We start from the raw sequence: 25,255 nt of genomic DNA on the forward strand, positions 1-25,255 counted from the left end.
ACATTTATTAAACTTAAGTTATGTAAATAATAGAACAACAAATTAAGCCCTCTCAAGGATGGATCAAAGAACAGTGTTTTATAATTTTAGATGCTATCAACAAAAATTACCTATTAATGTGGGAGAGGAAAAGGTAAGAGAAAGAATGTAAACACAAAAACCATTAGTGGTAGAAAAGCATCCGTGTTTCAAGATTAGTATGATATAGCTAATCATAGTGCAAGCTTTTGTCTTATTTCAAGGCATTTTTCAGCTCCACTTGATAAATAATTTTTAAAAGACACATAGGAAACTTTCCGTTGAACAAACCAGGATTTGTAATTAAAAGAGTACTAAAAATCTGTAGTTATCACTCAACCAATGATGGAGTGCTTACCGTACGACAGGCTGAGTGATAGGTCATTTGTGTTAAGTAATGATGAAGCATATAAAATAGCCAGTCATCACTAAGAGATCAGAAAATCTGATACAAACCCTTTTTTTTTTATAGACACATTAAGGCCCCCAAAATATGACAGAACTTTAATCAAATGTAGTAGTATGTCCTTAGAGCCTCAGCAAATCTACGAGGTCAGGAGTCAGCAAACCTGTTCTGTAAAAGGGTCAGAGAAGCTGTGCAGGTCTCTACTGAAATGACTCAACTCTGCTGTTACAGCTCAAAATCGGCCATAGGCAATATGTAAAGGAATGAGCATGATTGTGTTTCAACAAAACTTTACTTATGGACGCTGAAATTTAAATTTCATGTCATTATTGTAAGTCATGTTACTGTATATCATTATGTTATTATTTTTCTTTTGATTTTTTCAACCAATTAAAAATATAAAAACCATGCTTAGTTCATGGGCCATTCAAAAATAGGTGATGGACCAAATTCGAGTCCCATGGGCCATAGTTTGCTGATTCCTGTACTAGGTATAAAAGTCAGTATTTTTCTTATTCATAATATCTTCTTTTATATAAATAAAACCAGTGCAAAGCTTGAAACTTACAAATACCAAAAATTTTAAAGTAATTACAAAGAAATATGAATTTTTCATAATACATTTATACCAATGGCAGTATTTACATTTAAAATTATTTTTAAAGGATAATAGAATAGTATTTTCTGGACATTGTCTATAGACATACGTGTCTATAGCTCTAAGACAAGAGTATGTGCCCAGTAAATATTAAATACATTTCAGAACCAACTTTTGATTCCCTATGAGTGTAATCTGTCAAATGTAATATATTCCTTACTATCTTTATATGAACACACTGAGCATAGTAAGGTGAACAGCCCTACTGACATTAGTCACCACACTCACTCTATTACATCTCAGTGATCTCAGAGTCTATTAAGATACGGCAAACCGGGCTTCCCTGGTGGTGCAGTGGTTGAGAATCTGCCTGCCAATGCAGGGGATACGGGTTCGAGCCCTGGTCTGGGAAGATCCCACATGCCGCGGAGCAACTAGGCCCGTGAGCCACAACTACTGAGCCTGCGCGTCTGGAGCCTGTGCTCCGCAACAAGAGAGGCCGCGATAGTGAGAGGCCCGTGCATCGCGATGAAGAGTGGCCCCCACTTGCCGCAACTAGAGAAAGCCCTCGCACAGAAACGAAGACCCAACACAGCCAAAAATAAAATAAATCAATTAATTAATTTAAAAAAAAAAAAAAAAAGATACGGCAAACCACTTGACCTCATATTAAATGGAAACAAACTGCTTTATTTTTTAGCTCCTATTTGCAGTTTCATCGTTTCTTCCCTTCGTCAAGCTAGTAGCTATCACTTCTTGCTGCTGTCATTGAACCTATCTATTGAAATTTCCCTTCCCTTTATAATTTGAAGAGACACAAACCAGACAACTAAGATTACAGGGGTTGTATATAAAAAAGTCAATAGACATGAAGTAACCCAAGACGCTGGCCATTTGTGAATGTATAAGCTTTAGTCATTAATGTAATAGCATTTATTTTGTTCTAAGGCCTTTTTATTTTTCATTTCAGCCTTGGTTACTGACTACATTTCAGCCATACGAGACTGCCAGAGGTTAAATTCTGTATAGGTGAAGTGTGAGCATAATATGAAACTATTACAAACAGTAGATTTAACTCAGATAAAGGGGAAAAAATCAAAATGGTACATGTGTACAACTGCTCTTAGAGTAACAGCCATTCTTACCTAAGTTTTAAATGTCTGATGTTAGCAATATATAGGCAAATTACCACATCTAAGGCAAATAATGGTACACTGCAGTTGCCTTTGTCAAATATTTATATCATAAAACACTTCACCAGAATGTTTTCTGTATACTGATATCACAGTTATTTCTAAGTTGCAGTAAACTGCAGTCCTACTAAATTCACACTAGTGACAAGATGGACAGAGACTTTGATTTTATTTGAAGGAAACCAGAATATGTCACCTCCAAATATGCCTCTTTGACATAAAAATTATTTTGAGCTGAAGGCAACTAAAAAGCAGCAAATGAAGAAAAAGCTCTCTCCATCCTTCCCCTCTTTCTGCCTAAAAGCAGGGTATAAATGCTCTTTACTGGACACTCTACACTCTTACCAGCCCACAGATGGCACTAGAGGAATCTGCAAACAAACTAGTTCCCTCTGTATATTTACCTTCCCACAGCTTGCTGTCCTTGGAAGCCTAAAACTGCTTTTCTCTGTCCTGTCTTTATTCTACAGATTATTGTTGTTTGTTAAAAGATGCAATATAAGCCAGAGTTCTAAGCCACCTCTCTGAGTTACTCATTTCCCTGCATTTCTCTCATGTATATATGAAATATATATATTAATAAACTTCTGTTTTTCTTTTGTTAATCTGTCTTTTGTTATAGGGATCCCAGCCAAAACCTCAGAAAGGTAGATGGAAAAGGATTTTTCCTCCCCTACATAACCTCCTGATTAAGCCAAAAGTGTAAGAAAGAGTGAATAAAAAGATTACATTTAAGAACATATTTTTTTCAAATTTTAAAAGGTTCAAAACTTCCCTCTCAACCCCCCAAAATGTGTACCCTACTTACTGGCAGCCCAGTGACTCACTTCTATATCAAAGTGAGATGGTCCTCCAGCAAGAGTAAGAGTAGGCTTCCTTTTAAGAACTCAGCTTTGCAGGTTAATTATTAACATGAAATATCAATAGTTTATATGTTAAAGGCCTCAACCCCAATTTTCACTATAAACTTCGTTCACCAAAAATTACTACAACAACTTGGAGAGAAAATAAGATACTTTATTTGTTCTTGGTTCTCTAAGCTAGAGTTTCCCTATCACTGTGCAGCAGGCAAAACAAATTAAGTTAAACATGTGATTAATCCCCTCTGTCCTTAGGACAGTTGACTATAAGCTGGTTCTCCAACCCAGCCCTCACTCAACTGTTCCAAGAACAGAAGGAATAAATGTCTTGGTACAAATGCAACCCATTCACAGCACACTATGACAACTTATTGGTTAGGAAACTATAGACTAAATGGGGGTTTTTTTAACCTTATTTTCTTTGATTCATAAACTATAAAAAATAAATAATGATGGTCTTCTCCTAAAGAATTAAAATGATAAATATTTCCTATTAGAAGTAAATTTCTTCTACTGGAAGTAAATATCTTCTTTGTGAAGCTCTTAACCTAAGACAGTGTCTCCAAAGTGCCATCTCAGACCAGCAGCATCAGTATGTCCTGAGAATGTTAGAAATTCTTGGCCCCAGCACAGACTACTGAATCAGAAACTCTGGGAGTGGGCCCAGCAACCTGTGTTTTAACAAGCCCTCCAGCTATATCTGAGGCCTACCAAAGTTTGAGAACCATTGTCCTTAGGCATGTTAGTAAATCCGAAACAGTAAGAATATTGCCTAACATTTACTTAGTAGTTACAGTGTGCCACACAAAACGCTAAAAAATTTCAAATAAGTTCTCATTACATCTCATTTTAAAAGGATGAATTGAAACTACTGCTAATTAGGCTAGATAGCTGAAATAAATAAAATTATTTTTTTAAACTACATGAGACTTCACTCATTCAAATTGGTCTTCTTTGTCCCCATTCCAAATTAGTAGTTTTACTATAAAGATTTACAAAGGCCTTCCCCTATAGAGGTAGTTTATATCATTCAACACGTGTGAATAATTATATTCCCTTATTTCTCCTCCACATATTTTATCCAGAGAAGTTGCAAACCAAGCTTTATCTTCCCCCTAAACTTAAGCAAGTACAATGATAGTCAGCCTTTAACAACAATTACTACTTCTACCACAAACTTTAGCAAGACATTACAAAGACAGGATTTTGAACACAATGAAGTAATAGGAGAAAGTATATTAATGGCACTTCTTATCTTAAAAATCAAGCAGAGAAATAATAATCTATAGAAATTCAGAAGAAAAAACTTAAAAGAACCACTTCAAATACCTCCAGGAACCTGAAAGTCATAGCCTAAAGTGAACTCCCTCTTTAGTCAACTCCCTCAGCATTTTATCAGATCCCTACAAGCATTTATTATTTATTTTCTACCTTGCATTTTAGTTTATTCTACAACTGAGTCAACAAACAGGAGAGCCCATTAGATATCAGGTAAACTACCCAGTGTTACAAGTACAAAGATGAAAAAGAATTCCCTGCCAAAGATGCAAATACCTCTCTGACCACAGTCTCCATAGCACCCCCGCCCCCGCCACTTACTCTCTATTCTCAAAACCCTTCATTCTTGTCCTCTACAAAGCTGATTCCACCACTTTTGCCTCTTTCTCAGACCTCTCCTATCTTTATTTCCTTCAGTCTGCAGTTTAAATTCCACGGTCCATAAGTTTAATCATTTTCGTCATCTAATATCTTTTTCTTTCACAGTCAAACATGAACGCTAACCACCCTTTGTACCTGGTCACTCTGAGATGACATATGGAAAAAGCATAAACTCTTAAGAGAAGAACTCCTTTATCTCCTTGTCACTAAATATACAAACATGCCTGCCTTTGAACCCATTCTCTTCTCCTTCCCTCCTATTATGGAGGAGGAAGTGTCCTCCCTTTTAATGAAAGCAAAAAGTCTTACTTTGCTTTGGATTCAATCCTGCACATGATCTAATTCTACAAATTATCTCATGTTTCCTCATTGGTTTTCATGGCAATAAACTCTCCTAGTTTTCATTTTCATCTGAGAACCTTCTTGATCTGCTTTACGGGTTCCTCCTCGTCTACCTGATCTTTGCATGTTGGAGCTCTATGAGTCTACAACCATGATGTCAATTATCAACTGTACAAATTCCCATATTCACAGACCTCTTCTCTGTACGACCAAAGAGCCTATGCATAATCTCCCATGTGCCTCCTTACCTTTAAACCTACTCTTCTTCCAGTATCCCTATCTCTGTAAATGACACCAATATTTTTCAGCCGAGCTCCTCAAGCCTAAAGCCTGGAAGCTATATTCCTCTCCTTCAAGGACAACACCCATCAATCATCAAGTTTTGTCTACCTTAGTCCCCAAATATTTTTAAAAATATTTATTTATTTATTTATTTATTTATGTATGTATGTATGTATGTATTTATGGCTGCATCAGGCCTTAGCTGCAGCACGTGGGGTCTTTCATTGCAGCGCGCAGGCTCTGTGCTGCGGCGCGTGGGCTTCGCTCTAGTTGTGGCATGTGGGCTCAGTAGTTGTGGTGCGTGGGCTCTCTAATTGTGGCATGTGGGCTCTCTAGTTGTGGTATGTGGGCTCAGTAGTTGGTGTGCGTGGGCTTAGTTGTCCCGGGGCATGTGCGATCTTAGCTCCCTGATCAGGGATGAACCCGCATCCCCTGCATTGGAAGGAAGGATTCTTAACCACTGGGCCACCAGGGAAGTCCCCAGTCCCCAAATATTTTTTAAATACTTCTTCACCTAAGCCTCACTGACCTTACCCTAGTACAGGTCACAAGCCATCATCATGTATTGATGCTATGCCTGGCCAGTTTCAGCAACCACCTATATATTGGATCTCCCTACTTCCTACTCTTGCTTCTTTCAAATCCATTCTCCATGTTGTACCCAGTAGATGCTTTCATAGCACTTACAACACTTTATTCTATATATTGGCTTATAGGTTTGTCTCTCCACTATTCTGTGTATCACTCTTATTTGTACTCTCAGCACTTAAAGTATTTGTTATGAATAGGTACAATTTTGAAAAGTTAAAACAAAAACAATATCTTAGAAAAATACAGGTGAACATACACATATAACTGATCTCAGGACTGCAGAAAATTTTTCTCGATTAAAAAAAAAGAAAAGAAAAACTAGAGCTTAGTTTTAAAAACTAAGAAGAGCATACGGCAACTACCTCCCGATGAAGCCTATTCCACTTCTACACACTGCTGACTACAAAGATCTTCCTTATATTAACCTTAAAATGTGGCTTCCAGCCGTTAGTCCTACTTTTATCTCTTGGTACCAAACAGAACCACTCTAATTCCTCTTTTACTTTGATTATTTGAAGAGAGTCATTAGGTTAACAAACTCTACTCTTCTCCAGGTAAATAATTTTATCATGAATAAAAGGCAGCATTCTAATTCTAAGCCTTTGTTGTAGGCATCTATTTTATGTTCTGATTAGTGACAAACTTACTAGTCTAGTAAAATCTCAAATGCTAGCTTAACTAACACTTTCTTTGTGGTAATAAGCATAAAATGATTTGAGTTTATGGTTTCACTATGTGCTACTGACAAGCCTCAGCGTAAGCAAGGGCAAAGGAAAATAAACAGGAAAAATAAGACGAATTGAGATGAGAAGAGGAAAAAGGTAGGAAAGAGGCTATGGGGAAGAGAGAGGATGTAGCAATTTCTAACGCTTAAACTTAGACTGTGTGTATTTCATCTTTAGCCTGTATCTTGAATTGTCACAGAAGTAGGAAACTCATTAACACATGCTGACAATCTTGGACGCTTCTATTTTAAGTTGTTAACATTAACTTATTTTTCTGTCATGTGTCATTGGTGATTTACAGACTTCTTTTTTAGCCTAGGGATACTTTCTTCAAAGGAATACTTATCAGAAAGCAAATATGTAAAAGCAGGTTAAGGTAGACAACTGCTAGAGCCGTGCCTGCTCTGGGTCCTCCCAGAGCATGCAGAAAGTTTTCCATTCATTCATCCATTCATTCAACAACTATTTACTAATGGGCACCTACCATGTGCCAGGCATGGAGATGCAGCGGGAAATAAGGCAGATAAGACTCCCTCCCTGATGAAGCTTCAAGCCTAGAACACAATTTTTTAAATTACTGCTTTAAAAAACTGGTCCTGGGCCAAATTCTGAAAAAAAAAAAAAAAAAAAAAAAAAAATCCTTTCCTCTGCACTCCCACTCCTCCCATTTCTCATCAACCCCAGATGGCCCGATAACTCTTTACAAATAACAGAAATATCTTTTGACAAAAAGAGAAGTGCATAAGTCGTCCTAAAAATCATACTTCTTCCTTACCAAGTAATTAATTACCTGGAGACAACCTATTTTTAAGTACAAATTTAAAACTCACGGCATTCTACAATAAAGAATATATTAAAAGGTACCCTAAACCTGGATCAGCACTTATTGTCATTATAAACTGAAGTTTAGTAAAAAACAATCCTTATAACTGGCTACTACAAAAAAATAAATATTTAATTTGAATACTTTCAAACTATGGCAAAAGTGACACTGGAACGTCATATCTACATTAAATTAAAAATAAAAAATTTTCATTATCGAGGCCAAGTTAGACAAGACAGTAATAAGGATACAAAGTATCAGAAACTCAAAAGAATTACTTCTTTTGTTTCTCTCAAAAGTAAAGTGCTTTCAGAAACTTTTCCCAAGGTTTCAACAGACCCTGAAGGGACAACAGAACAGCAGAACACAGGGCCCAGAATGTCTTAGTTCAAATCTTAGTTCTGTCATTTACTAGCACTGTGTTGATCTTGGACAAGTTAGAAAATTTCTCTCTACCTCAATTCCTCATCTGTAGAATGAGATTAATAGCAATGCCTTACTCCACAGTAAAGATTAAATGAGTTAGTGAAATACTTACAAGGTCATGTAAAATACTTACAATGGTGTCTGAAGAAAAGTAATCAAACACTACATTACCAGCAGCAAAAAAATGCCACAATATATAATCATTTTCTTCTTATGAATTTACTAATGCCTGATGTAAGTCTAATTCAAGAGTTTGAGAAAATATAAGCAAAAATGTTAACATAATCTGTAAACTACAGAGGGAGTGTATAACAATTTTAACCAAAACAATCTAGGTATGCAATGTTCAAACCAAGAATTCAACAGCCATTGCTACTAAGTATTCAGTAAGTTTAAACAATGCAGTTTCATTCCTCTCTGGTGGTCATGAATACCTAATTCAAGAAAAAATGCAAAATGTTCCATTATTGCTATGTGTAAGAAAAGTTCTCTATCCTTTCTCTTACTTGGTGACGTTAACCTAGGACCATCTAGTATTTATGAGAATGAACTTCACTATAAGCCTCTGATTTCATACCTTTTCTATTGTCTATTAGTTGAGACAGTGTCAAAGTAAACAAATGCTGCCACCTTGTGGACTCACGAGTATGGTGTTAAATAACCCAAAGTGATCCATAAGCAAAGGAAGACGTATTTTAAAAGTGAAAGCTTCCGGTTCAGCTTTTTCTCTCAGTGAGATTCTCACTGCAATAAATGACCAACACTAAATACATGTCATGCAATTTTACAGTAAGAATAATTTTTTTTACAATGTAATGAAATAATGCACCAAATTCAACATTGTCATCTCTAACACGTCTTCACCCCTCTTCCCAAAAGAAATTCTTCATTAAATGTCCTAATTTGCAAGGAATTAAAAGCCTTTAAAATGAATTTATTATCAATGATGTGTCTGAATGTGAGAAACTAGAAAAAGCAAAAAATCACCAGGATTGTGAAAGTTTCAAAGTCCCTTCAATACTATGGATACTATGTTCCTTTGCTGCTGCCTATTATAGTCCTTCAAGCGTTCTGCCTGATAAACTTCTTAAATTGGAAATTTTTCCTTCAGAAATGTTAATTCAATGTAAATAAGAGAAAAGAATGGATGTCAACATGAAGATGAAACAACTAAAGGTACCTTTAAATTTTTTATTTTGCTTGAAATATTTTGATATAACTAATCTCACTTTCAGTAAGTTATATTTCTAAACTGAAATCTTAAGTCTTCCTGTAACAGTAAATGTCTGCCTCAGAAAACACAGCACTCTGATATAAATGTCTTTATATGATCAAGGTTTACTTATTTTTTAAAAAATAGAATTACATTATATCAAGCTAAAATGGCTTTCAAGAATGAAGAATAGTTCTTACACTTTTTTGAATACCTAGAGATGTATAACCAATCCTACATTTTCTAACTAGAAATGCTGCTTTTGTAATATGAAGTTAAGAAGGAAATTTTTATTTTGTTTTTGGTTTTTTGTTCATTTTTAAATGGAGAAGAAAATACAATATAGGATGAATTCACAATGGTCAGGGACATTAATCGTTATTACAACAGAGTTCTAATCTGTATTACATTTCAGTTGGGTAGAGCCATATAATTATAAGTAAATATGTACATACCAGATCAGTATTATTTCTTCTATAAAGGCACTGAAATAAAATTGAGAGCTCTCCTGAATCCAAGCATCAAAGCTGGCCTGTTCATGATTACACTCCTAGCCTCTCCCACACTAGGTAGTCAACAAATTTTTGTTAAATAGGTTAATTACTAATTTAATTAATTAGTTAAACAAAACCCACAATTTACTCCATTTTAAAACTTTAATCACTCCAGTGCCTGATTAGGAAAACTTACACTGCCAACATATAGAAAAATAAATAAATGTATGATTTTTGTCTTGTTACCAAGTTAAACAACAAGCTTGAATACAATAAAAGATTTAATGCAACAGTCTCTTTAGCTAATGGCCTGAATTTCAAGATCAGTATTCATATACATAAATAAAAATCTCAGTCATTAAAATGGAAAAGCACATGTAGTTTCAGCAATTTTTAAAAAGGTAAAAATTGTCAAATTCCTGATCCACATCAAAAACATCTTTTTTAAGGCTTCTTCATTCTCTCTATAAAATTTGAACATAGACTAGCAATTTGATGATTCCAAGGGACTACTGCTAATTGTGTTAGAGGTGATAAAGCCCCGTGGTTATACAATATCCATATTTTAAGACATAGAGATTCTTAAGAATCTACGGTTGAAATGACATAACACCTGGGATTTGCTTCAAAATACTTAAGCAAAGAAAGTAAGAATGAAGAGTATAAACAAAGCAAGTACAGCAAAATTTGGATCACTGATGAGTCTGGGAGATGACTGTATAAAGGATTCTATTCTTTCCATCTTTATGTATATTAGAAAATTTATTAAAAATTTTTAAAGAATGGTCAAGGTGATGAAGATAAAAATAATATAAATTAATAACAAAAAGATAACTAGAAAACCCTAATATTTGAAAACTAATGTCTCAGTAGTCCATGAGTCTAAATATAATCAAATTTGAAATTTAAAAGATTTTGAAATGAGTGAAACTGAAAAATATCACATCTTTGATATAATAACAATGAACAATCTAAAAAGAAAATTACAGAAACAATTTCATTTACACGAGCATCAAAAAAATATTTAGGAATTAACAAAGGAGGTGACTTGTACAATGAGAAGTACTAAACATTGCTGAAAGAAACTAAGACATAAATGAAAACATACCCCATGTTCATGGACTGGAAGGCTGAATATTGTTAAGATGTCAGATACCACCCAAAGTGATCTACAGATTTAATGCAATTCCTATCAAAATCCCAATGACTTTTTTTTCAGAAATAGAAAAACCCATCCTAAGATTCACACAGATTTCCAAAGGACCTGAAGTAGCTAGAGGACTCATACTTCTTGATTTCAAAACTTACTACAAAGCTACAGTAATCAAAAAACATAGATAAAAACAGACATATACACCAATGGAATAGAAGAGAGAACACAGAAATAAACCCTTGCATATATGGTCAAAGGATTTTTGACAAGAGTGCCAAGACCATTCACTGGAGAAAGGACAGTTTTTTCAAAAATGGTTCTGAGAAAACTAGATATTCACATGCAAAAGAATGAAGTTAGATCCTTACCTAAAACTATATACAAAAATTAATTCAAAATGGATCAACAACCTAAATCTAAAACCATAAAATTCTTTTCACAACTTGGGATTTGGCAATGATTTCTTGGATATGACACCACAGGCACAAGCAACAAAAGAAAAAATAGACAAATAAGACTTCATAAAAATTTTTAAACTGTGTGCATTGACAACAGACAATAATATCAACAGAGTAAAAAGGCAACCCACAGAATGAGAGAAAATATTTATAAATCTGATAAAGGATTAATATTCAGAATATATAGAAAGCTCCTGAAACCAACAATAAAAAACAAACTCGATTCAAAAATGGACAAAGGACTTGAAAAGACATTTTCCCGAAGAAGATATACAAATGACCAATAAGCACATGAAAAGACATTTAACATCACTAATCATTAGGGAAATTCAAATCAAATCTAAGCAATCAAACCTAACCTCATACCCAGTAGAATGGCTACTATCAAAAAAACAGAATATAAATACTGGCAAAGATGTGGAGAAATTGGAACCCTTAGGCTCTGCTGGTAGAAATGCAAAATGGTATAGCCCTGGTGGAAAATAGTATGGCAGTTCCTCAAAAAATTAAAAATAGAATTACCATTTGATCCAGCAATTCCATTTCTGGGTATATACCCAAAAGAATCGCAAGCAAGGTCTCAAAGAGATAGTTTTACACCCATGTTCATAGTAGCATTATTCACAGTAGCTAAAACATGGAAGCAACACAAGTATCCTTTGACAGACAGACAGATGACCAAAATGTGTTATATACATGCAATGGAATGTTATTCAGCCTTAAAAAGGAAGGAAATCCTGACATATGCTATAGCATGGATGTACACTGATGATACCACACTAAGTGAAATAAGCCAGTCACAAAAAGACAAATATTGCACCATTCCACTTATATGAGATACTTGCAATAGTCAGAATCATAGACAAAGAAAGTAGAATGGTGGTTGCCAGGACTGGGGGCAAGAGGAAACAAGGAGTTATTGTTTAATGGGTACTGAGTTTCAGTTTTACAAGATGTCAAGTATTAAAGAGATGGATGGTGATGACAGTTGCACAGTATTATGAATGCATTCAATAACACTGAACAGTACACTTATTAAGATGGTAAATTTTATGTCATGTGTATTTTACCAGAATAAAAAAATTTTTGGAAAAAAGAAAAGGTATCAATCACATCAAAATTTGTGAGATGCAGTTAATGCAACACTTGGAGGGAAATTTATAACACAAATTATCTATATTAGAAAAGAAGAAAGGTTTCAACTCAATCATTTCAGTTTCTACCTTAAGAAACTAGCAAGATAAGAGCAAATTACTCCTAAAGAAAGCAGAAAATGTGAAATAATAAAGTTAAGAGTAGAAATCAATGAAACAGAGAACAGAAAAATAGACAGTATCAATAAACCAGTAGCTGGTTCTTTGAGAAGATAAATAAAATTGAAAACTTCTAAGCCAGACTATTAAGTATAAAAAAAAAAAAAGGAAACAAATTTCTGAAATCAAGGATGAGAAAGGAAAAATCATTACAGAATCTAAAGACATCAAAAGGATAATAAAGGAATACTATAAACACTTGTATGCCAATAAATTCAACAACCTAGATGAAATGGACAAATTCCTTGAAAGGCACAAACTAAAAATAATGCTCAATCAAGAAGAAATGGATAACCTGATTAGCCTTATATCTCTTCTAAAAATTGGATTTGTATTTAAAAATCTTCCCTCAAAGAAAACTCAAGACCAAGATGGCTTCACTGGGGAATTGTACAAAATATGTAAGGAAGAAATAACACCAATTCTTTACAAACTCTTCTAAAAAACTGAAGAGGAGAGAGCATTTATTAGGAGCACACCTTGTCATTAAAACCACACAAAAGAATTACAAGAAAACAAACTGCAGCCCTATGAGGCGGATACTAACAATCATTACATTTTAGAGATAAATTGAGGACTAAAGAGATTCAGAAACTTGCCTAAGACCGCAGAGCTAAAAATTGGCAGGCAACCTGGATTTCAGAACAGAGGCTCTTAACCATAACACTATAACTGCTTCTCAAATTCAATTAAATTCTAGACACTCCTGCAAAAGAAAATAGTAAGAAAATAGTATGCTGCCCCATACTTACCTAGAAACTATGCTGGAACCATTATAGAGATCACTAGCATATGATAATGTAGCCAAAGGTCGTACTGAATTATATCGAGTAAACTTGGACAAGCATTCCTGAAATTCATCCAACTGGCTCGCAGTTCGACTGTCATCTATATGAAGAAAACAAAATAAAATAAATGAATTGAACTGCAACATAAGTCAAAGAGCAATATCCACAGACTAAAAACTATATTCTAAACACAAACAACAACTCTTCAAGAGTACTTACAGAGGACTAACATATACAAATTAATGAGCTGATCTTACAACTTTTAAGAAAACTTTCTCAGTGGTTCTTGAAAGACACTGTCTCTTTCAACACCAGTAAGAACATACTGTGAATTCTTTTTCTTTTTTAAGCAATAATTTCTTGCAAAAACAAAAAAAAGTACCTCTGATCAAGAGAAGTTAAATCATTTATTAAAACAAAACCCCTTATCAGTGAAGAAGGTGAGGGTGGAGAGACAAGTATATATACTGGACAGAGTATTTGTTAAAGGAACATGTTTACAGGGATACATCTTCATGTTCATGTTTACTTATAGTCAAAACAATAAATAATAACATAATTTAGATTAAAAATTGATTTTTAAGTAAAAAGAAAGTGAAATATTTGTTCGCATAATACTTTGAAGTGTTTCAAATCCAATTATGGGATGACAGTAAAAAACTGCAGTGTATGAATTATTAATTTTCAACATCAAACTTAAAATAGGTTCACTCAAATGTCTTGGTGGAATATGGAAAACAATAATTCCATCCAATAGAACTCTTTACAAATACTTTGAGTAAAGTCCATTTCAGTAAACTATTCATAACTAAATGATGTAGAATTTCAATCACAAAATCAGGTTATAAAGGACCTGAGAAGACAGCTAATTTACTCTCCAATGTAGAAACAGGCCTACAGTGGAATCATGAATAAAAACATTGTTTTTCAAAACTGCTTAAAGTTTGGACTTGTGTTTTCCCTTCCAAAGAAAGAAAAGGACACAATTACTTTAGTTAGCTTTCTATATTGAAACTTGAAATAAGCCTGTTACAACACTGTGTTTTCATACCTTCTTCCTTATTCTTAGCTCATATACATACAAACACACACAGAACTTTTTTAAGGTAAACTTTTGTGATTTCCCTTCTTAAATGTCCTCTGAAAATACTAGTAAGCAAAAAGAAATTAAGCTGTAAGAATCATTAAGTCAAAAGAGTTACTATTACTCTACTATATGATATGTAATAAAGAATTTATTTATTTTATCTGGAGATTTCCAGTTATCTTGAATTGCTGACATGAAGAACTTTATCTAACAATTATTATAAAGAAAAACAAACAATTATTTGAGGAAACTAAGTAAGCTTCTGTCCCTAATATTTTACATTTTAAAGATTTAAACACTAACTTAACATAGTCATCTAACGACCCACATTAAAAGGGCTCAATTTTGTAGTGTTTCCATTCAAGAAAACGCAAAAGGAACAAACCCAATTAGCATGAAATATCAAAATGTTATTGAGCTAAAGTACTTGGTCCACAAAAATTATTCTCAGGAAATTCAACAAATTATAAATAAAACATAGGTTATTGCAAAAGGGAGGGGTATCAACTGTACAGCAAAGTGGTTTGGATACAACATGCATCCAACCATGTAACTGGTTCTTTTTATATATAACCCTATTACTGTGAGCTACTTAATGTAGTAAATACTGAAAAGACAGTTACTTTAGCTAGCCATTTAAAAATTGTTTTAATATTAATATATTCTTTCAACATTTTGACATCAATCCCTAAGTACATAAAATTCACAAGCATTCAAGAATGTCTATTCTGTAGAAGATCACAATCCTTTTCTAGGGTAGTTGAACTTCTGGCCATCATATCCACTCATTTAACACCTACTTTCAACAGAAGTTATAAAAATAACACTAAAAGCAGTTATTTCAGTATCTGAAAGCATAGGGATTAGATTTCACTTATCTGGTTGTAAAAAGGTAGGATTTTGTTTGCTTGGTTGGTTTATGATCAATACCCATACATATCTGATGGCGTATCACCTCTCCTAATTACAGATTAGTTTGCAAAAGTGTGTTCAGCGTCTCTTCTCTCTTCTAATGCTTTATAACTGAGCTTCTCTTCCAATTACAATTAAGAGTTCAAAGCATTTATTTCTTCGTCTTCATGTCTCATTTTCATAGATGAAAATAAAAGTTGGGGATGGGGAGTGGATTCTCATTTGAAAATATACAAAAGGACAATCAAACTCTTAGGTACCCCATTACAAAGAAGTTTAAATTTCCTCTTTACAGCCAAGGACACTAGGAGGGACTCCATATTCAGCAATATGATTAGTGTAGACACTGTGCAAATTTGTTAAGTTAAATTTGAGATTCCTAAAAACTAAAGACAACATGTGTTAAGTACAATACAGCCATGTCTACAAAAATAAAAATCTAATCTTCCTCCTGGTTTTAACTTACTAGTCTACCTCCCTATAAAGCTATATCTCCAAAATAAATTAAATTGGTTTGTGATTACCTTTACTATCCCACAGCATGCCTATACTATAGTTATTTACAAATTATTAATCAATAGCCTACTCCAATCTCTCTTTCCCATCTTGCTCTCTCTCTTTTTTTAATGTCTGCCATTTGCCTGTGGTTGTATTTCAACATCATACCAACAAATAACATCTGAAAGGGTTAACATGAACCCTCTGCCAGTCAGTAGAATGTAGGTCTCAGACCACTTTCAATGTTACAGCTTCCTACTATAGTTTATAGACTATTACAGAAGTTTAATAAGGGGCTCAATTCTCAAGACAATACAATGAGAGCTTTCCGTCTGTATGAAAACTGTTGACTATTAATTTCAAACACACTTATAAACAAAGTTTGGCTTTCTTCTAGTCTTCAGAGGAAAAATGCTATGTGAATCTATATACATTTTTCTGCCACCTCCAGTCCTGAGGCAAATTTCTCCAAAGATTCTCTCTCTATAATGTGTGGATTATAATACAAACATGCCTATTCAAGAGAAAACCAAGGCAAAATTTTTAACAATTAATAAAATATCAGACATTTTTTTCCTTGGCGGTCCTCATTTTGAGCAGGTGTATTACAAATGACATCAATTAATTGAGAATCTAACTTATACCAAGCATTGTATTTTACATGCACCATCTATAAACCTTAAAAAAAAAACCCTGCTGGGTCTGTATAAATGTCCCTACTGCACTAGTGAGCAAAGACACCAAGAAAGGCTAAAGATCAGAGAACTAACAAAAAGGGCACAGAACTACATTACTTCTCTATAGCAATAAAAATACTCTATGCTATTGTGTACAAATCTTTGCATAAGTTATTTCCTCTACTTTGAATATGTTTCTAATTACCTTTTTTAGTTAATTAATACTAGCCTTGACTAAATACAACATCTCTGAAATCCCTACAGGAATCATTCTCTTACATTTCTCCATTTTCAACGTGGCATGGCTTTTTCACTCCCAGTTATATTAGTGGATATTTTTCTCTATTCCCTTAATACGCTTTGCATATGTATATAACATAAAATATCACATAGAATTATCCACCTGTTGCTTTCCCCCACTAAATTCATAATACTCCTTGACGACAGGTACAAGTACTTTCATCTTTTTATTCTTAGCACAGAGGATAGTGCTTAGAACTTAATAAATGTTGAAGAATAGAAGGCAACTGAATGGAACTTACTTTTGCTAGCTACATATTCATGGCTGATTTTTTTTTAACTTTATACAGCTCACTATATACAGATTAAAAACTCCCAAATAAAGAAAGAGAACAAAAATAGATATGGAAAAGCAATGTTCTCCAAGGTGTCTAAGAACCTCCACAATGCTGTGCTAGACTATGTTGAAAATAGACACTTTTGCTTTCCATAAATCCAGCATAAGAAGCTAGATACGGATATGAAATATGAACCTGAGATATTTTAAGAAGTCCTGAATGTACCTGAGATACGAGACATCCTTGTAGAAAAGTAACATTGCTCTAAGTCTTCAAAATGAGCAGTGAGTCGTTTTCGTCTTGATGCTAATGTGCTGTTATACCAGGGCTGTTTCTTTGTCTAAGGTGATAACAAGAAAAGACAGTTGTAACTCAGAACAAATCATACTATTTTTCTACACAGAATATCCAAATGCTTGAATATTTCACTTCAAAAGTTCACATTAAAATAATTACAAATAGCAAAATCCCACAGTTCTTAGACCACATTTCGAATTCTTAATTTAAAGGGAAAATAGGTCAATTTTATGAGAATAAAATGAGAAACTTCCTTCAACTCTCCAAATTAAATGGAGATAGAATCCATTATAAGGGCTATTCTGAAATTTAGAATTTTGAGAATTTTACTTTAATATGCATCAATTGTTAGAAAACCATTACCAAAAGAAAACTAATTACTGCTTCATCATCCCTATATTACACCCTATACCTTTTGAATAATAGGAACACGGCTTGGCTGTACAAAATAGGTATTTAACACTGATTATTAGGTGAAGGGGTAGTTAATATGTATGTACTAAATAGTTTGACATATACATTAGAAGACCCAAAAAACTAAATCACATATATACATATTTAGAGAACAAAAACAAATCTGAAATACACTGGCATATAAAACTTATTAAAAAAGTCTATAATCCTAAACATATAATATTACCAACACCATGTTAATTAAAAGGGTATGAAAACTCTTCCACAAATGGTTACTAACTATTATGCTTGTGGCACATTAACAGATAAAGAGATAAGACACATAATGAGATCCTGAGATGACATAAGTTCACCAATAAGAATACCAGAACTAAAAAAAAAAAAAAAAAAAAAAAAAAAAACAAAACTGCAAAAGTATTAACTAAGAAATATTAAGTTACTACAATGAACAAAAAACACTTATCTAAAGTGAACTCCTGTTAAAAGTAGATGGTAAGTAAGAATTATTTTAAAGCTGTGCTTGGATCAGAAGAAAAAAAGACTATTTTCCAAAAGATAAACAACAAAACAGGAAGCTGAACTCAAGTAATGGCAAACAAAATATAAGATGTAGAAAAAGGGAAAGAAGAGGACAATCGGATTTGAGGACAAATACCTACAAAAGAACAAGTATTAGATTTGGAGAATAAAAAGAGAATTTGCAAAGTGGAAGATAAACCTGAAAGAACTACTCAAAATGAAGGAATAAAGTCAAGAAGACAGAAAAATTTGTAAGAGAAGAAAAGAGACATAGAAGACAGAACACTAAGGTTTATTCCAGAAAAAGAATTCAGAATAATGATACTGAGGATGATCCAGTACCTTGGAAAAAGAATGGAGGCAAAGATCGAGAAGATGCAAGAAATGTTTAACAAAACCCTAAAAGAATTAAAGAACAAACAAACAGAGATGAACAATACAATAACTGAAATGAAAAATACACTAGAAGGAATCAATAGCACAATAACTGAGGCAGAAGAATGGATAAGTGGACTGGAAGACAGAATGGTGGAATTCACTGATGCGGAACAGAATTTTAAAAAATGAATGAAAAGAAATGAGGACAACCTAAGACACCTCTGGGACAACATTAAACGCAACAACATTTGAATTATATGGGTCCCAGAAGGAGAAGAGAGAGAGAAAGGATCCAAGAAAATGTTTGAACAGATTAGAGTCGAAAACTTCCCTAACATGGGAAAGGAAATAAACACCCAAGTCCAGGAAGCAAAGAGAGTCCCAGGCAGGATAAACTCAAGGAGAAACATGCCAAGACACATAGAAATCAAACTGGAAAAAATTAAAGACAAAGAAAAATTATTGAAAGCAGCAGGGAAAAACAACAAATAACATACAAGGGAACTCCAATAAGGTTAACAGCTGATTTCTCAGCAGAAACTCTACAAGCCAGAAGGGAGTGGCATGACATATTTAAAGTGATGAAAGGGAAGAACCTACAACCAAGATTACTCTACCTGGCAAGGATCTCATTCAGATTCGATGGAGAGATCAAAAGCTTTACAGATAAGCAAAAGCTAAGAGAATTCAGCACCACCAAACCAGCTCTACTACAAATGCTAAAGGAACTTCTCTAAGTGGGAAACATAAGAGAAGAAAAGGACCTACAAAAACAAACCCAAAACAATTAAGAAAATGGTAACAGGAACATACATATCCATAATTACCTTAAACATGAATGTATTAAATGCTACAACCAAAAGACACAGGCTTGCTGAATGGATACAGAAACAAGACCCATATATATGCAGTCTACAAGAGACCCACTTCAGACATAGGGACACATACAGGCTGAACGTGAGGGGATGGAAAAAGATATTCCATGCAAATGGAAATCAAAAGAAAGCTGGAGTAGCAATACTCATATCAGATAAAATAGACTTTAAAATAAAGAATGTTACAAGACACAAGGAAGGACACTACATAATGATCAAGGGATCAATCCAAGAAGAAGATATAACGATTATAAATATATATGCACCCAACATAGGAGCACCTCAATACATAAGGCAACTGCTAACAGCTATAAAAGAGGAAATCGACGATAACGCAATAATAGTGGGGGACTTTAACCCCTCATGTACACCAAAAGACAGATCATCCAAAGAGAAAATTAATAAGGAAACACAAGCTTTAAATGACACAACAGACCAAATAGATTTAACTGATATGTATAGGACTTTCCATCCAAAAACAGCAGATTATACTCTCTTCTCAAGTGTGCAAAGAACATTCTCCAGGACAGATCACATCTTGGGTCACAAATCAAGCTTCAGTAAATTTGAGAAAACTGAAATCGTATCAAGCATATTTTCTGACCACAATGCTATGAGATTAGAAATCAATTACAGGGAAAGAAACATAAAAAAACACAAACACATGGAGGCTCAACAATATGTTACTAAATAACCAAGAGATCACTGAAGAAAACAAAGAGGAAATCAAAAAATACCTAGAGACAAATGACAATGAAAACACGACAATCCAAAACCTATGGGGTGCAGCAAAAGCAGTTCTAAGAGGGAAGTTTACAGCAATACAAGCCTACCTCAAGAAACAAGAAAAATCTCAAATAAAAAATCTAACCTTACACCTACAGGAACTACAGAAAGAAGAACAAACAAAACCCAAGGTTGGCAGAAGGAAAGAAATCATAAAGATCACAGCAGAAATAAAAGAAATAGAAACAAGGAAAACAATAGCAAAGATCAATAAAACTAAAAGCTGGTTCTTTGAGAAGATAAACAAAATTGATAAACCATTAGCCAGACTCATTAAGAAAAAGAGGGAGAGACTCAAATCAATAAAATTAGAAATGAAAAAAGGAGAAGTTACAACAGACACCGCAGAAATGCAAAGCATCCTAAGAGACTACTACAAGAAACTCTATGCCAATAAAATGGACAACCTAGAAGAAATGGAGAAATTCTTAGAAAGGTATAACCTTCTAAGATTGAACCAGGAAGAAATACAAAATATGAACAGACCAATCACAAGTAATGAAATTGAAACTGTGATTAAAAATCTTCCAACAAACAAAAGTCCAGGACCAGATGGCTTCACAGGTGAATTCTATCAAACATTTAGAGAAGAGCTAACACCCATCCTTCTCAAACTCTTCCAAAAAATTGCAGAGGAAGGAACACTCCCAAACTCATTCTATGAGGTCACCATCACCCTGAAACCAAAACCAGAAAAATATACTACAAAAAAAGACAATTACAGACCAATATCACTGACGAATATAGATGCAAAAATCCTAAGCAAAATACTAGCAAAGAGATTCCAACAACACATTAAAAGGATCATACACCATGATCAAGTGGGATTTATCCCAGGGATGCAAGGATTCTTCAATATATGCAAATCAATAAATGTGATACACCACATTAATAAATTAAGGAATAAAAACCATATGATCATCTCAATAGATGCAGAAAAAGCTTTTGACAAAATTCAACACCCATTTATGATAAAAGCTCTCCAGACAGTGGGCATAGAGGAAACCTACCTGAACATAATAAAGGCCATATACAACAAACCCACAGCAAACATCATTCTCAATGGTGAAAAACTGAAAGCATTTCCTCTAAGATCAGGAATGAGACAAGGATGTCCACTCTCACCACTATTATTCAACATAGTTTTGGAAGTCCTAGCCACGGCAATTAGAGAAGAAAAAGAAATAAAGGGGATACAAATTGGAAAAGCAAAGGTAAAACTGTCACTGTTTGCAGATGACATGATACTATACATAGAGAATCCTAAAGATGCCACCAGAAAAGTACTAGAGCTAATCAATGAATTTGGTAAAGTTGCAGGATACAAAATTAATGCACAGAAATCTCTTGCATTCCTATACACTAATGATGAAAAATGTGAAAGAGAAATTAAGGAAACACTCCCATTTACCATTGCAACAAAATGAATAAAATACCTAGGGATAAACCTACCTAGGGAGACAAAATATCTGTATGCAGAAAACTATAAGACACTGATGAAAGAAATTAAATATGACACAAACACGTGGAGAGATATACCATGTTCTTGAATTGGAAGAATCAATATTGTGAAAATGACTATACTACCTAAAGCAATCTACAGGTTCAATGAAATCCCTATCAAATTACCAATGGCATTTTTTACAGAACTAGAACAAAAAATGTTAAAGTTTGTATGAAGACACAAAAGACCCCAAATAGCCAAAGCAGTCTTCAGGGAAAAAAACGGAGCTGGAGGAATCAGACTCCCTGACTTCAGACTATGCTACAAAGCTACAGTAATCAAGACAATATGGTACTGGAACAAACACAGGAACACAGATCAATGGAACAGGATAGAAAGCCCAGAGATAAACCCACGCACCTATGGTCAACTAATCTATGACAAATGAGCAAGGATATACAATGGAGAAAAGACAGTCTCTTCAATAAGTGGTGCTGGGAAAACTGGACAGCTACATGGAATAGAATGAAATTAGAACACTCCCTAACATCATACACAAAAAGAAACTCAAAATGTATTAGAGACCTAAATATAAGACCGGACACTATAAAACTCTTTGAGGAAAACATAGGAAGAACACTCTTTGTCATAAATCACAGCACGATCTTTTTTGATCCACCTCCTAGAGTAATGGAAATAAAAACTAATTAAACAAATGGGACCTAATGAAACTTAAAAGCTTTTGCAAAGCAAAGGAAACTATAAACAAGATGAGAAGACAACCCTCAGAATGGGAGAAAATATTTGCAAACGAATCAACGGGCAAAGGATTAATCTCCAAAATATATAAACAGCTCATGCAGCTCGATATTAAAAACACAAACAAGCCAATCCAAAAATGGGCAGAAGACCTAAATACACATTTTTCCAAAGAAGACATACAGATGGCCAAGAAGCATATGAAAAGCTGCTCAACATCACTAATCATTAGAGAAATGCAAATCAAAACTACAATGAGGTATCACCTCACACCAGTCAGAATGGGCATCTTCAGAAAGTCTACAAACAACAAATGCTGGAGAGGGTGTGGAGAAAAGGGAACCCTCTTGCACTGTTGCAAGGTGGGAATGTAAACTGATACAGCCACTATGGAGAACAGTATGGAGGTTCCTTAAAAAACTAAAAATAGAATTACCATAGGACCCAGCAATCTCACTACTGGGCATATACCCAAAGAAAACCATAATTCAAAAAGACACATGCACCCCAATGTTCACTGCAGCACTATTTACAATAGCCAGGTCGTGGAAGCAACCTAAATGCCCATCGACAGACGAATGGATAAAGAAGACGTGGTACATATATACAATGGGATATTACTCAGCCATAAAAAGGAACGAAATTGGGTCATTTATAGAGACATGGATGGATCTACAGACTGTCATACAGAGTGAAGTAAGTCAGAAAGAGAAAAACAAATATCGTATATTAACGCATATATGTGGAACCTAGAAAAGTGGTACAGATGAACCAGTTTGCAAGGCAGAAATTGAGACACAGATGAGGAGAAGAAACGTATGGACACCAAGTGGGAAAGTGGCGGGGGGGGTCAGGTGTTGATGAATTGGGGGATTGGAATTGACATATGTACACTAATATGTATAAAATGGATAACTAATGAGAACCTGCTCTATAAATAATAAATTAAATAAAATTCCAAAAAAAAAAAGAAAGAAACGTAAAAAGAAAAGAATAATAAGGTTTAAAATATGGGCCCCCAGAGACCCAGAAAAGAGTAACAGACTGAAGAAGACATATCTGAAGAGTTGGTGCTGACAATTTTCCAGAACTGAAAACATACATGAATACAGACATAGAAATTATTCCTATCAAGAAGGATAATTAAAAAGAAATCCGCGGGGCTTTCCTGGTGGTGCAGTGGTGAAGAATCTGTCTGCCAATGCAGAGGACACGGGTTCGAGCTGTGGTCCAGGAAGATCCCACATGCCGCAGAGGAACTAAGCCCGTGCGCCGCAACTACTGAGCCTGCGCTCTAGAGCCCACAAGCCACAACTACTGAGCCCACATGCCACATCTACTGAAGCTCGCGCGCCTAGAGCCTGTGCTCCACAACGAGAAGCCACCACAATGAGAAGCCCCCGCACTGCAACAAAGAGTAGCCCCCGCTCGCCGCCAACTAGAGAAAGCCTGCGTTCAGCAACAAAGATCCAACACAGCCAAAAATGAATAAAAATAAAAATAAGTTAATTTTAAAAAAAAATCTGCAATTAGACACACTAAAGCAAAACTATGTTTTTGTACAAAACAGAAAGATTTTAAAATCAGACAAAGAGAAAAGTTAATTCACCTAACAGGAACAATTAAACAAGCAAAATACTTCTCAAAAGGAATAAGAGAAGTCAGAACAAAGTAAACTTTGGTTATCCTTAAAAAGTTGAAAGAAAATCACCCCAACCTAAAATTCAGATTCCAACAAAACTGTCCTGCAACAATATGAGCAAAATATTTTTTCATGTAAATGAAAACAAGGCTTATCTCCAATAAGCTACTTCTTAAAAAATTTCTGAAACCATGTAACTGAAAAGTTCAACAACACAAACCAGAAGGTCTGAGACACAAAATTGAAAGCGAAGCAAGGAAACTAGTAACCAAGTAAGTGATTTTAAATATTGTTTACATACATTAATTATAATATCTAATTTATGGGGTTCAAGAATAAGACAGAATAAATACACCGAAAACCAGCATATACATCAGAAGAGAGGGCCCAGATACTTTTACATGAAAATTCTACCAAATATTCAAGGAAGATATAACATTAATTGTAAACAAACTCTTTCAGAAAACACTTCCCAATTTGTCTTCTGAGACCAGCATAGCTGTAATACCCAAACCCAATGAGGACACTGGAGAAGGGAAGGAAAGAAGAAGGGGAATAAGGGCCTTCATGAAAACAAGCACCCACAACAAAATAACAGCAAATCAATTTCAACAACATGTAAAAAGAATAACTCATCGTGACTAAATGGAGTTCAGTCCAAGAATGCAGGGTTGTTTCCATATTAGAAAATCAATGAATGCAATTCATCAAGTGGGCAGAATAAAGGAGATATCCATATAAAAATTTCTGCCTGGTTTGCAGGGCAGAAATTGAGATACAGATGTAGAGAAAAAAAGTATGGACACCAAGGGGGGAACGCGGCGGGGGTGTGTGTGTGATGAACTGGGAGATTGGGATTGACATGTATACACTGATGTGTATAAAATGGATGACTAATAAGAACCTGCTGTATAAAAAAATAAATAAAATTAAATTAAAAAAAAAATTTCAAGAGATGCATAAAAAGCATCTGACAAAATTCAACACCTATACATGTTCAAATTTCTCAACAAATTAGGAACAGAAGGAAACTTCCTCAACTTGATA

General features: G+C 34.3%; 1 protein-coding gene across 4 annotated transcripts in view; it reads right to left on the reverse strand.

The window, feature by feature from the left end:
- COP1 (COP1 E3 ubiquitin ligase) overlaps nucleotides 1-25,255 on the reverse strand; it is a 269,081-nt gene that overhangs the window by 130,327 nt on the left and 113,499 nt on the right. For all 4 annotated transcript variants that reach the window (XM_036847837.1, XM_036847827.1, XM_036847847.1 and 1 more), the window contains 2 exons: nucleotides 17,320-17,434; nucleotides 13,307-13,442 (listed from right to left, as the gene is read on the reverse strand). In XM_036847837.1, the coding sequence (XP_036703732.1) occupies nucleotides 13,307-13,442; nucleotides 17,320-17,434 (251 nt within the window). The remainder of the gene's footprint in view (nucleotides 1-13,306; nucleotides 13,443-17,319; nucleotides 17,435-25,255) is intronic.

This window comes from Balaenoptera musculus, chromosome 1, assembly GCF_009873245.2.
Source record: "Balaenoptera musculus isolate JJ_BM4_2016_0621 chromosome 1, mBalMus1.pri.v3, whole genome shotgun sequence".
Taxonomy (NCBI): domain Eukaryota; kingdom Metazoa; phylum Chordata; class Mammalia; order Artiodactyla; family Balaenopteridae; genus Balaenoptera; species Balaenoptera musculus.